Genomic DNA, 12889 nt, shown 5'->3' on the forward strand with positions numbered 1-12889 from the left:
GATGAGGATGTGATTGCTCAGTTTCCTTTAATACAGGGAATTTCTGTAGAATCCAGCTTGGCAGAATTGGTTGGAGCCATACCTAGTAAAATGAGACAGCAATTTCAGCACCTCCTGACACAACCAAATCCCACTTTTTTCATACTTCCAGTAAGCATCAAAATATGATCGCTGCAGCACCCTGTCCATGGGGAAGAGTGGCCTTTAAATACCCATCCAGAGAAACCCTGAAACTCATAAATAAATCTGAGAATGGGTAAATGCACTGATCCTGCTCCCAGCTCATGGTAAACTCCAGGTGCCCTTCCAAGCCCCTCATGTGCTGAGCTGCAGACTCAGCTGCTTTCTGTCTCCTCCTGCCCTCTCCATCCTTGGCAAGGCCCATTTTTATTTTTTTACAGACTGCTTAAGGAAATCATTGAGAAATCAGGCAGCAATAAACCACTGTCATCCCAGAGCAGTTAATTACCATTATCTATGGTATCAGCTCAGAGCCTGTAATAAGCTCTGAACTTTTATTGCACTGAGGTGTCTGCTTACATCCAGGCTAATGAAGGTGATAGGGCTGGGATGGATTTCCCTCATGCTGGAACTGGCAGAGTGAATCAGGGCAGGAGAGTTTCATCCCTCTGTGAGGCAACCAAGAGCTGACACTTCTCTGTCACAGCAGAAATGCCAGGGGAGGGAAACCACACCTTTTCAAGTAAGATAAGTAGCCAAAGAAAAGTGCAGGATACTTTTTGGGGAGCAAGATTAACTCTCTGGATCCTGGGGGACTTCCCAGGGAGGTGGAGCAGGGAACCCTGTGTTCTCCATGTGGGATGGCAGGTCGGTGTCCCAGGGATGCTGCTCATGGGTGCTTTCTGTGAGGTGCTGATCTAAGTCATCTGCAGATGGTAAATGGAGACCTTTCTTTTCAGTCTGAAGGTAGCTAACTTAGGCAATGTCTTCCAGCTGTTTCTTCACACGCATCTTTGCAAATGCCTGTTACTCACATTCACATCCCCCTCGTTCTTCCAAGTCAGTTCTGAGTCAGTTTTTCTCTTGCAGACTGAGGGAAGAGATGGGAGCAACCTGCTCGTAAACCTCCATAGGAGAAATCTCCTGCTAGTGCTGTTCCTTTCAGGCAGAAATCAGGAGAATATCAGGAGTGGGGTCTCCTCAGAGCCTCACACCACAGAGCTAACCAGAGTGCAAGGCAAATTCCCCTTTGAGGGAGCTGTGGCACTGGAGATGAGTGTTGGTATCCTCTGACTCTTTTAATGCCATTACAGAGAAGCTGCAGCCTGTTATTTCCCAAACTCACCTCCTGTCATTTCTTGCAGAGTTTCAAATTGTCTTCAGTTACCTAGAAACCCATGTAAGGAGATGTAAATGTTCTGGGTTAAAGCGAGGCAAGGTGTGCAGCAGAAATCACAGAGCTCTTGCTGGGTCAGCAGCTGATGTTGCAGATGAGCTGTGAAGAAAGCAGACAGGCTTTTGGGCACAGCAGGGCACCAAAGGCATCCCAGGTGAGTGTTTCACTGAATTAGAAGGGAATTCCTTACAGGTGTCTTGTGCAGACTCTTGATGTTGGTGTGCATATGCTGCATCAAGTGTCCTGGGAATGCTGCTCTCCTGGATTCTGAAGTATTTTACATTTGGAAGGAAGTTAGGCCTGTAGGTAAGTTACTCTTGTGGTATAGTAAATCCTATATGAATCCTTTGCTGTATTGTTTGGCTTGACTGACAACATAAATGAACTCTGGTAAGTTTATGTGCTGTTAAGTTTAAAAGCTGTTTATTGAAGAACTGTTGTGCCTTTTGGATGTATTCCTTTTTATCCTTACCTTTTCCTATCCTTTTGTCTCCCCCTCCCCAGCCCAGCTTTCACATAGATAATATTGTGTTTTCTATCAGTTTGGATTGATTGACATTGGATCTTTTGTTTGCTTTTTTTCTCTCTGTGCTTTAACCATTAGTAAGTAATAGAGTGAACCTTGCCAACAAACTTTGTTGTGCTGTCGCCTTTGTATTAAATCTGTGTTTGCTGATACCTCAGCTGGTGATTCTTTAAGAAACCTTGGAACCCTCCTCCTCTCAGCCATTCTTTGTGTCTCTCCCCAGGCTGTCATGCTTCCAACAAAATGTTTGCAAGGTTTGCTGGCAGCATTTTAGTCCTCAGCAACCTCCCAGCACAGCACACTGATGTGAACAAGTGCTTGTGGGCAGCCTGATGCCAAGGCAGGCAGTGGGATAATGCAGGGCATTGGAAAAGGAAAACAGCTTGGAACATCTGGGACAGATGTGTGTTGGACTTCACATGTGGTGGCAACCAGAAGAGCTGGATGGCTGCTCCACCCTTTTCCTCTAAAATTTGTAATTAATGCTGCTTTGAGATTCTCTTTTGCATTTTTGTGCTGAAAGATAAACAAAGCCCAGCCCATTCTCTGCTCCCTAGGGAGCTCTGTAATAGCTGCATGCAGCAGAGGCACAGAGAAGCACCAGGTCTTGGGGATGTCAGCATAGCTGTGTTGAGTTCACTGGGAAGCAAATTTAGCCAGTTTTGTGTTTAATCAAAGTTCTTTCTGCTTCTTTGAACATCAGCATTTGGAATCAAGGATACACAGGAGCTTCAAGCTCAGATATCCGATGTGTGGAGTGAAGCAAGCTGCTGCTGTGCTTCAGCAGCCAGGGCATGTCTCCCCTGGCTCTCTCTGCTCAGGTGTGATAGATGGGACTGACATCAGGCTCGACTGAGGAGCCTACAGGGCTGGAAATCAATGTTTCCTCACTGCAGCTCACACTCCAGCAGGGCTGCAGCAGCTGTGGCGTGTAAAACACGCTGCATGGTGGGTTACCCACGTGTAACACAGCCGTGGTGCCTCTTCATGGGGAAAGAAAGAGCTCAGACACGGGGCTTCCCCGAGGCAAAAATCTCCGGGAGCTCAGGAAAAGTTTTGTCTGAGTAAAGGCTGAGTTGAGGATTTAACTCTTTTCTTCCCCCACCCCTTGTTGGGCAAATTTCAAATCCTTTGCAGATTCTGTTGGAAAGCCCCTGGGAAGGTGCTTGTGTCCTCATCTGCAACACAGAAATTTCCCTTACATGAAACCTAAAGCTTTATCACACCCATTTCTCTACACAACAGCCCCAGGAGGAGCTGGCACCTCAGCCAGGTGCTCCTGTACTGACACAAGTCCCAGACAAGGAGATGAAGGAATTTGAGAACACTGCTTGTCCATAAAGTCCTCTGTGGACAGTTCTATCCGTACTTTCCCAGTCCCTTTCCAAAACCTTCCACCACAGTTGTGCTCCTCAGTGTGGTGCAGATTTACAGGCTGCTGGTTGGGACATCATTAAAGTTGAGTAAACAAACATTTAAGCTTTAAAACACTCAGAGGTTTTGGGTCCAGTGGCTTTCTAGATGATGGACATAGCTAGTGGAGGAACCACAACAGAAACTGATATCAAACAACTTCATACACATCTTGTTCTCCTATTATAACTCAAACTCAGTGAAGCCATTGGAACTAAATAATAAGGTATATTACAAAGTACATATTATGGTACAAAAAGGACTTTGGCATTCAATAAAGTCTTGGGTCAAAACCACAGCTGGTCTGCAGGAGTAGCTCTAGGTGAACTAGCCAAAAATCCACACACCCCTTGAGGGGATCAGGGGGCTGATCCCCTTTGACATCCAAATGCTTGGCATTTCCTGATGGAGACCACAAAGGAGGGCTCCCAAACCCTGCAGCAGGACCTCCACAGAGAGATCCATGTCCAGCTGCAGGTTCAGCCCCAAAGGACACCCGTGAATGTTGCCTCATGTGAAGACCTAGGACAAATATTTCCACAGCCTGGGTTTGCTGACTGGATGAAGTAGGAGTGCCTGAGCCAGTATATCAACTAGCACGACTAATTAGGCATTTTAAGAAGATGCAAATTAAGGCAAAGATAAACAGCAGTAGGTTTCTCTTTTGCTTTCCACGTGCTGGATGCAGGAAATCTCTCCCATCTGCACATCCTCATGGCTGTGTGCTGCAGCCCCTTATCAGCCTGGCAGTCTGATAAGTGAGCAGGGAAACACGAGGTGTGCCAGCCCCTGGGAATGGCTTCTCCATGGATCTGGACAACATGGACACCTTGTGCCTGCAGAGATGTGACCCCTGAAGCCACACCAGTGGATCTTTAGTGACTCTGTCACAGGGGGTGTGACCAGAGGTGCTTGCTGGGGGCAGCTGGGCGTGGGATGAGTGTCCTGTGTGCCAAATCACTGAAGGAATCACTGTGACCTGGCCCAGGTGCCACAAATAAGGATTCTGGCAGGGAGCCTGTGCTCTGGATTTGGTGCATCCAAATTCATTCTTGGCTTGGTGCTCTTGGTATCACCCACCCTGCCGTGACAGGGCAGAGAGTGTATGCATCTGCACACACACACCCCTAATGAAAAAGCTGGCTTGTTTATCTTGATTATACAGTGAAGTGCACTATTTTACATGTGATTTGCTGCAGCAGCAAAATTAGGTGAACAATGAATCAAAAAGCAGCATTTTTTTTTGTGCCAGCAGCATTGCTCAGGCTCAGCATCCTTACCTGGGGGAGGCAATTACTGGAACAATCTCCTTCCCTGTTCCTCCTTTGTTCTTGTTCTTGCAGGGGCTGTAACTGTCTTTTATATCTCCTTGTTTTCTCCGCTGCAGTTTCACTGTGCATGGGATGTTTCACATGTTTTGCACAGATATTCTGTCTTTATTCTGGAGAAGCCTTTTCCCTGTGCCCCATGTTGCAGCACCTTGTCCACCTGCAGGAAAGTGCTCAGAGAGGGAAAACACATTTTGGCCAAGGTGCTGCTAAGCAGACAGAGGTGCTGGTAGCACTCAGCACTTCCAGCCTCTGCCTTGTGGTGGAATATTTGTCATGAGTTTGGCTGCCTGCAGACCAGATCTCTGGGCAAGGTAGAAGGTTGTGGATGGTTATGGGGCTGAAAAAACCCATAAAGGGCACAAAGCCATCTCCCTCTGCAGCCCTGTGCTGGGAATAGCATGGAGCCATGCACTGACACCACTTTGAAGTGCTTCAGATGCTGTTTGACAATCAAATTTCAGTTAAATACAATATCTGAGCAGAAAAAGTTCTCTTACTGTCCTTCAACAGAGTGGCTGCTGATTCACAGTGCCCCCACATCACTGGGTGCTGGCCTTGGGGACTCCTGCCCCATGCTCCTCTTGGATGGAGACCCAGCCTGCTGCAGGGCCACTCCTGGGTGAGCCAGCCCTCCGTGTGCCCCAGTTTGCCTTTTGTAAAACTCCACAGTGGCTGCAGGTAAATGGAGCTGTACACCCACAGGTTCTCGGCTGGGCTGAGTGCCTTCTCATCACGTATGAAGCAGATGTGAATTCCACAGCGGGGCTTTGCATCAGTCCCTGCAGCACGTGCAGGTAAACCTTGAGCTGGCTGTGAGCTGGTTGTGAGCTGGTTGTGAGCTGAGGAGCTCCAAGCAGCGCAGGAGCAGCAGCCCAGCGTATCCATAGGAATGGCTCTGCCTGTCAGTGATGCTCAGCTGCAGCCCAAGGGCAGCGTGGTGCATCTGTGCATCTGTGGATGAGTGAGGTGCACAGCCACAGCACAGCACAGCACAGCAGCTCTTGCTCAAATCTCCCTCCAGCTCTGTGAGGAGGAATCGTGCCTGAATCCAGATGCTGTCATACCCACCATCCTGAAATTCAGATCACAGCACCCTCAGCTTGTTTAATATCCAGGTGTCCTGAGTGCTGTGGGCCAATGGTTTTAAACTAAAAAAGGGTTGACTTAGATTAGCTATAAAGAAAAAAAAATATTACAGTGAAGTTGATGAAACACTGGCACAGAGAAGTGGTGAATGCCCCATTCCTGGAAACATTCAAGGCCAGGTGAGACGGGGCTCTGAGCAGCCTGATCTAGTTGAAGATTTCCCTGCTGCTTGCAGGGGGGTTGGACTATATCGCCTTTAAAAAGTCCTTTCAAACCCAAACCGTTCTAATTCCATGAACGAGGAAAAGGGACAATATTAGCTTTTGACGCGGAGCTGAGGAGAACTGAAGTGGTCACAAAGCAAGGCTGGGGCAGCGACCCTGAGGAGAGCATTAGAGCTGAGGCGAACTGAAGTGGTCACAAAGCAAGGCCGGGGCAGCGACCCTGACGTGCTGCAGCGTGGGTGTCCCACACACAGGACACAGCAGGGATGTCCCCAGCCGCAGGGGGAGCTTTGCATCCCGAAATCCCGGGAGCGCCGCGCCCCGACGGGACGGGAGCGGGCTGCGAGGAGCCGGGCAGTGCCGTGCCGCTCCGTGCCGCTCCGTGCCGTGCCGGGAGGGAGCTCCGGTCCCTGCCCGCCCCGAGCCGCCGCCGCCCCCCGCCCGCCCCCGGCCCCGCCCGCCCCGCGGGCCGCGCTGGCGGAGCCGCCGCTCCGGAGCGGGGCTGCCGGCGGCGGTGAGTACACGGCTGGGACACGGGGGGACACGGGAGGGGACACGGGCACCCCTGCGCCCAGGGAGAGACCCCGCGGGTGCCTCGGGGACGGGCGCCGCCGGGGAGGGGACGCGGGGCTCAGGCACAGCCCCAGAGCCCGGCTGGGGGGACGCACGGGCTCTCCTCCGTCCGCACCTGCCTCGGGAGGATGAGCGCACCGGAGTTCTTGGAAGCTCTTCCAAGGCATCGCTGCTACTTTGCTTTGAATGGGGAGCAAGCCCTCACTGGTAATAGTCACAACAAAATAACAAATTTGGATAAAGGCAGGAAGGGATCTCCCTACAGACGCGCTCACGCTTTGTTTGGTGCGTCTCTTCTGTGCATCTCTTCTGTTCCTCTTCCGTGGTTAAAGGTCTCCAGCCCCGCACGGAAGGACGGACTGTAAGTGCCGTGGAGGGACGGGTGTGGAGGTGGATTTCTGCTTGATGGCGGTGGGAGAGGTTCAAAACTCTTTTCTTTTCTCGTGTTGCTTGAAAAGAGCGTTTTTCTGAGTAATGCTTAGTAGACCCTATGAATCACCATCTGCATAACTTTATATGGGGGCTGCTATTCTCAGCGGCTCGCTGGAACTATGTAAACTATCAACATTATCTGTTTGTACATGAAACGTGCAAATCTATTCCCCGGGAAACTATTCCAGAACAGGTCAGAGGACGAGACAGGGCCGAACAAAATGTCAGGGGTGCTCGAAGAGTGGAGAAGGGCGTTTGAGAGCCGGCAATTGCTGCGGCTCCGTGAAAACTTGTGCCGGGAATGCTCGTGGGGAGGGAGAGCCACATCTGGCTCAGTGCAGATGCTGAGTGCCCCGGCGCGGAGCCCGGAGAGGCTGCGGGAGCCTGGGGTCCGGCCCTCGCTCCTCGCACCTCGCTCCCTGCTCCCCCAGGCTCTTCTTCCAGCGCTTGGCGTGCTGAGAAAACACCGCGGGTCCTTCAGAGAGGCTCGGGAGAGCTGTGGCAGCCCGGGAGGGGGCTTGGCAAGGGGGCTTGCGGTGGCACTGTCACCCAGCGGTGGCACTGTCACCCAGCGGTGGCAATGTCACCCAGCAGTGGCACTGTCACCCAGCAGTGGCACTGTCACCCAGCGGTGGCGATGTCACCCAGCGGTGGCAATGTCACCCAGCAGTGGCACTGTCACCCAGCGGTGGCAATATCACCCAGCGGTGGCACTGTCACCCAGCGGTGGCAATGTCACCCAGCAGTGGCACTGTCACCCAGCAGTGGCACTGTCACCCAGCGGTGGCACTGTCACCCAACGGTGGCGATGTCACCCAGCGGTGGCACTGTCACTCAGCAGTGGCACTGTCACCCAGCGGTGGCGATGTCACCAGCGCGGCGGAGCTGCCCCCGCCCGTGCGGGGAGGCTGGGGGAGCTCCCTGCGCCGCGCTGGGTTCGTCGAGGGAGAGGAGAGTTTATTCTCTCGAGCTGTCAATCCATCACCTCCCAGAGGCTCCTCCATCGGAGGCTTCTCCTCCTTCCCTCCTCCTCCCCCTCGCTGCCAGCTCTCCCAGATGTGCTCAGTGCTGGAGGCGGCAAAATTCCCCGTGCCCAGGCAGGGGAATCACAGCAACTGCTAAAGCTCACCAGGGGATTCAGAGCAGCTCCCAAACCTCACCAGTCCGACCCCAGAATGAGGAGAGTGTTTGTTGCAGGAGGTGAACATTCCAGCTTTTGGTGCAGGTTCAGTGCAGTGTCTCAGTTTGGAGTGACCTGACATTTCCACACAGCTGGATTGAGATTTGCTGTAGGGGTTTTTTGGGTGATGTTTTTTTTTGTTTGTTTGTTTTGTTTGTTTGTTTTGTTTTTTTTTTTTGTTTGTTTTTTCTGTCTAAACAATATGCTGAAATTTCTACCTGAAAATGCATTGCTGTCCAAAGGAGCTGCATTCACAGGTCAGTGGGGTCCCTGTGCTCTCCTGAGAGAGGCAAGGTAACCTGAATCCAGCTCTTCTGCTGTGTCCTGCTCATGTTCAGTGATGGTTTGGGGATGCTGACCCCTGACAGCATCTAACACCATCTCCAACAGTCCCTTCTCCATCTCAGCTCAGCCAAGCCCCTACCCTTCAGGAGGGAGCATCCAAACATGCCCCCATTACAGAGGGAAGCTTTGCCTTTTCCCAGCCCAGGAACAGGACTGCCTTCCCAGCTGATGGCCACTGGCCACAGCCAGCCCAGGTGGCATTTTGGGCTTGTGACCCTGGGACAAAAGCTGGACTGAGCTGTTGGGGCTCCCACTCCTTCAGCTTTCCCAAATCTCACTTCTCATCAGATTCCTTCATTAAATGTTGATTAGATCAGGTAGTGCTTTTTTCAGTACAAGGTAATTTGCCTTTCCATTTAGCGGGCCCATCTGATAAATAACACCTTGAAATAACATAATTCCACCTGACCTTGATGGCACCAAGTCCTTGCTGGACTTCTGCTCCCTGCCTGGCTCTGGCTCTGCCCTTTCAGACCTCAGGGTACAATTCAGGAGATGAGCCCTGCCTGGAGGAATGGACACCAAAGCCACCACATTATGGTCCTGCTGCTGACACACAGGCAAGGTGATGGAGGCAAAGCTGAGTGTGGGCCATCCACCTGCCCACCAGCCTCTGCTTGAGCTCCTGCTCTGTGCAGGCTCTCCACTGGCACTGCCACCATGGCAAACCTTCCCAGTGCAGCCACCCAGGACTGGATCTCTTTGGGGGTGTTGGTGCTTCATTCCCTCATGATCCAAAGCTTTTTGTCCATTCAGAAGTGGGAGCTGAGCCTGCATCTTCTTGCTGGGCAGTGAGCAGAGGGGATGTGGGGGGACCTCTCTGCCTCCCTGGTTAGTTGGGAGCTGGGGATGCACAAGCTCACGGAGCAGATTCCTGCTGTTTGCTGGAGAAAGCAATGGGGACTGAGATCAGGAACCAGTTCCCCCTCCCCAAGTTTTCCAGCACCAGGGAAATTCTCTGCATGTGACATTTAGCTGAGAAGGGCCACCCAGCAGGAACATGTGGCACTAGCTCACCTGTTTGGTTGTCAAACCAACCCCAAACCACCCTGATAGGAAGGGTGAAGCTGGTGATAACACCTTCAGGATCAATTTTGACAGGAGCTTGAGAAAGTTTGCACTGGAGCTGACCCAGGCAAGGAAGGTTTTGTGTGCCAAACTTCATGTGGATGAAGATTGAGCAGATTTTTCCAATGTCATCAGTTCTGGAGGAGAAAACAAGCACACTGATAATTTGGAAGTGATGACATCTTAAATTTATGTCCCTCTCTCTGACCTCTTCCATAAGCCATGCTTTGAAAGCCCAGGAAACCCAGCTGGCATTCCTCCAAGTCTGGGAGGAAGTCTGGAATAAAACCCAGAGAGAAGAGCTCTGAGAGCGCCCAGAGCTAGGGTGTCCATCCTGCCTTTGTGCTGTTCCTTGAAAATTGGGATTTTTTACAAGGAAGTTTATGGGTCCAACCTGGTGCTGACTTTGCTCTTCCCACGGGCTTTCTATCTGAGATGGTGGAAATGCCCCTTCTGATGGATGATGATAATAATAATAATAATAGTAATAATAATAGTAGTAATAATATCAATAGTAATAGTAATAATAACAATAATAACAACAATAGTAATAATAATATAGTAAAAATGAAAATATAATATTAATATTAACATTATTAATAATATATAAAATAAAATATTAACTATAATAAAATAATAATATAATTAATGATAAAATAGAATAAAATAAAACTAGTAACAATAAAATATAATAATAATAGTAATTAAAAAAAAATAATAATATCTTCGCCCAGTAATTTTCTCCTCTGGCAGTTCTTCCACGAACTTCTCCCTCTCAAACCTGGCGCGTTTCTTGTCTTCCAGGCTCTCTCATGCCTTGCCTCACTGCTGTCCCCTGCTAATCGCTGCTCCCCAAGGATGGCCGCCGCCTCGTTCCGCTACGGCCTGACCATCACGGGGGCCGTGCTGCTGGTCACGGGCACGCTCTGCTTCGCCTGGTGGAGCGACGGCGAGGTGGGCTCGGCCAGCGGGGCTCGGCTGCTGCCCCCCCGGGATGCCGAGGCCGTGCCCAGCTCCTCCTCCTCCAGCGCCCTGCTGCGCTCCGTCAGCTTCTTCTGCTGCGGCATCGGCGGCATCCTGCTCATCTTCGGCCTCCTGTGGTCCGTCAAGGCCAACGCCAGGGTGGTGTCCCGGCGCTACCAGTACCATTTCCCCCGGGACCTGCAGTACTTCACGGCGGAGCCCGCGGAGAAGTGGAACTGCAGGTGGGAACCTCGTCCCTGCCAGCTCCTGGCTGGGCACAGGGGGAGGATGGGTCTGAGCCTAAACTTTGCTGGCTGGTGAGCTCTTAGGGACAGCAGCCCTGCTCTGTGCTCTCCTCCTGCCCCCCGAGCAGATGCTCCTGCTCATTAATGTCAACCCTCCTTGCCCACCCCCTCCTTGCCCTGCTCCATCTCTCCTTGCCCTGCACCCATCTCTCCTTGCCCTGCTCCATCTCTCCTTGCCCTGCTCCATCTCTCCTTGCCCTGCACCCATCTCTCCTTGCCCTGCTCCATCTCTCCTTGCCCTGCTCCATTTCTCCTTGCCCTGCTCCATCTCTCCCTGCCCTGCACCCAGCTGTCCTTGCCCTGCTCCATCTCTCCTTGCCCTGCATCCATCTCTCCTTGCCCTGCTCCATCTCTCCCTGCCCTGCACCCAGCTGTCCTTGCCCTGCTCCATTTCTCCTTGCCCTGCTCCATCTCTCCTGCCCTGCTCCATCTCTCCTTGGAGCACATGGCTTTTCCTTTGGGCAAGCTGTGCCCTCCCCTGCCTGCTGCTCCCCAGCACACTGGGCTGGCTTCCACCTGCAGTGATGAGTTGGTTTCACAGCATGCCCAGCTTTGGGGCTGCACCTGGGGCAAGCAGGGCCAGGAGCAGGGCAGAGGCTGTCAGATGTTTTCCCTGTGCATGAGCTGTGTTTGCTCAGGAAAGCTCTGCTGGAAGTGGCAGCAGCTTGGCCAGGGCAGGGAGGGCTCTGGCTGGCCTGGGAGCAGGGTGTGACCACGGGCACCTGGGGTCCCTGCTCCTTGCCCAGGTCCTTGTGCCAAGCTGCCCCCTCAGCTGTCAGCAGCCTCTGTTCTGCAGGGGGTCAGTTAGGGGCTGGGCATGGTGAGGATGCTCTTCTGCCCCTGGGACCCTCTTGAAAACCTCATGGATGCCAAGAAGCAGCTGACAGGGTCACCCCATGACACTTCAGCAAAACCTGCCCGTGTGCTGTCCACAGTACACAAGTTAATCATGCTCAGACAATGGGGTTGATGGATGTTGGGATGCTCCTGTTAATGAGGCACTGGGATGCTCCAGTTGGGTGCTGGGATGTTCCAGCTGGGTGCTGGGATGCTCCAGGTGTGCTGGGATGCTCCAGTTGGGTGCTGGGATGTTCCAGTTGGGTGCTGGGATGTTCCAGGGGTGCCGGGATGTTCCAGGTGTGCTGGAATGTTCCAGCTGGGCGCTGGGATGCTCCATTGGGTGCTGGGATGCTCCAGCTGGATGCTGGGATGTTGATGGTGTGCACTGCTGGGCTTCCTCCTCTCCCCTCGCAGCTCCTGGGACTCCAGCGCCATCCCCACCTATGAAGAAGCCCTGACCTGCAGACCAGCCCACGCTGCCCCGGCCTTTGTGCAGCCGCCGGGGAGGAAGGAGGAGCTCACGCCGCCCCTGTACCGCTACCTGGAGGAGGACGAGGGCTGGCAGGGCGGCCGGCGGCGCAGCTCCTCGGACAGCGCCCTGTTCCGCCCCAGCCCCTCCTGGCTGGACCCGGCACAGCCCCAGGAGCCGCAGGCGACGCCTCCTCCCAGCTACGAGAACATCATGGAGAGCATCATCGTGCGGGGGCTCTGAGCGCCGCCAGCCCGGGCCGGGACTCTGCCGGGGCTGCCCGGGGTCCCAGCTGGAAACTGAGCCCCAAACCTGGGGTGAGAGGAGGGTGGGCGAGCAGTGGGGAGGGTCAGCCCGGCTTGCCCGGCTCTCCGGCGCTGGGAGATGTGTTCAGAGCACCAAAGGTAGCTGGCATGTTTGAAAGCTTTCATATTTTTAATAAAAGCACTGCTGGTTTCAGAGGCTTTGCATTCCCTGCTCACCCTGGGGAGCTCCTGTCAGGCCTGCCCACTCAATAATAAATGTGCAGCACACTGAGTAATCTGGGCAGAGAAAGCCCAGCTCTGTCTGCACCACTCACTTCCCTGTGAATGCCCCTTCCAGCCCTGTCCCCATCCCTTCCACCTTGTTTCCCTACATGCTGACTGCCCACGCCTCACTTCATTTGGTGCCAGCCATGCTCAGTGGGTCGTGCCTGTGCTCAGAGCATCCCAGTGCACTTGGCATGTCAGCAGCCTCCTGGAAAAGCCATCCTGAGTGGCACAGCCCCCTCCTCCC

General features: G+C 52.9%; 1 protein-coding gene across 4 annotated transcripts; it reads left to right on the plus strand.

Annotated features, from left to right (window-relative positions):
- The first annotated feature begins 1082 nt into the window (after window positions 1–1082).
- TMEM61 (transmembrane protein 61) lies at window positions 1083–12571 on the plus strand. Of its 4 annotated transcripts, none has more exons than XM_071436806.1 (4): window positions 1083–1239; window positions 1326–1511; window positions 10340–10740; window positions 12058–12571. In XM_071436806.1, the coding sequence occupies exons 2-4, from the start codon at window positions 1443–1445 to the stop codon at window positions 12353–12355; spliced, it is 768 nt and encodes a 255-aa protein (XP_071292907.1). In that variant the 5' UTR covers window positions 1083–1239; window positions 1326–1442; the 3' UTR covers window positions 12356–12571. The 4 variants fall into 4 exon arrangements, with proteins under 4 accessions (XP_071292907.1, XP_071292909.1, XP_071292906.1 ...); XM_071436805.1 differs by lacking the exons at window positions 1083–1239; window positions 1326–1511 and adding exons at window positions 6525–6717; window positions 6843–6871; XM_071436808.1 differs by lacking the exons at window positions 1083–1239; window positions 1326–1511 and adding an exon at window positions 6297–6451.
- The last annotated feature ends 318 nt before the right edge of the window (window positions 12572–12889 follow it).

The sequence above is a fragment of the Agelaius tricolor genome, unplaced genomic scaffold (genome assembly GCF_023055355.1).
Source record: "Agelaius tricolor isolate 1412-34295 unplaced genomic scaffold, bAgeTri1.0.p SCAF_11, whole genome shotgun sequence".
Lineage (NCBI taxonomy): Eukaryota > Metazoa > Chordata > Aves > Passeriformes > Icteridae > Agelaius > Agelaius tricolor.

Bases quoted from the DNA above. Each gene is read 5' to 3' on its own strand.
- TMEM61 (XM_071436805.1), top strand. From the start codon at position 6,639: ATGAGCGCACCGGAGTTCTTGGAAGCTCTTCCAAGGCATCGCTGCTAC. The intron at 6,718-6,842 runs GTAATAGTCACA...CCGTGGTTAAAG, and splicing joins TGGGGAGCAAGCCCTCACTG to GTCTCCAGCCCCGCACGGAA. The intron at 10,741-12,057 runs GTGGGAACCTCG...CTCCCCTCGCAG, and splicing joins GCGGAGAAGTGGAACTGCAG to CTCCTGGGACTCCAGCGCCA.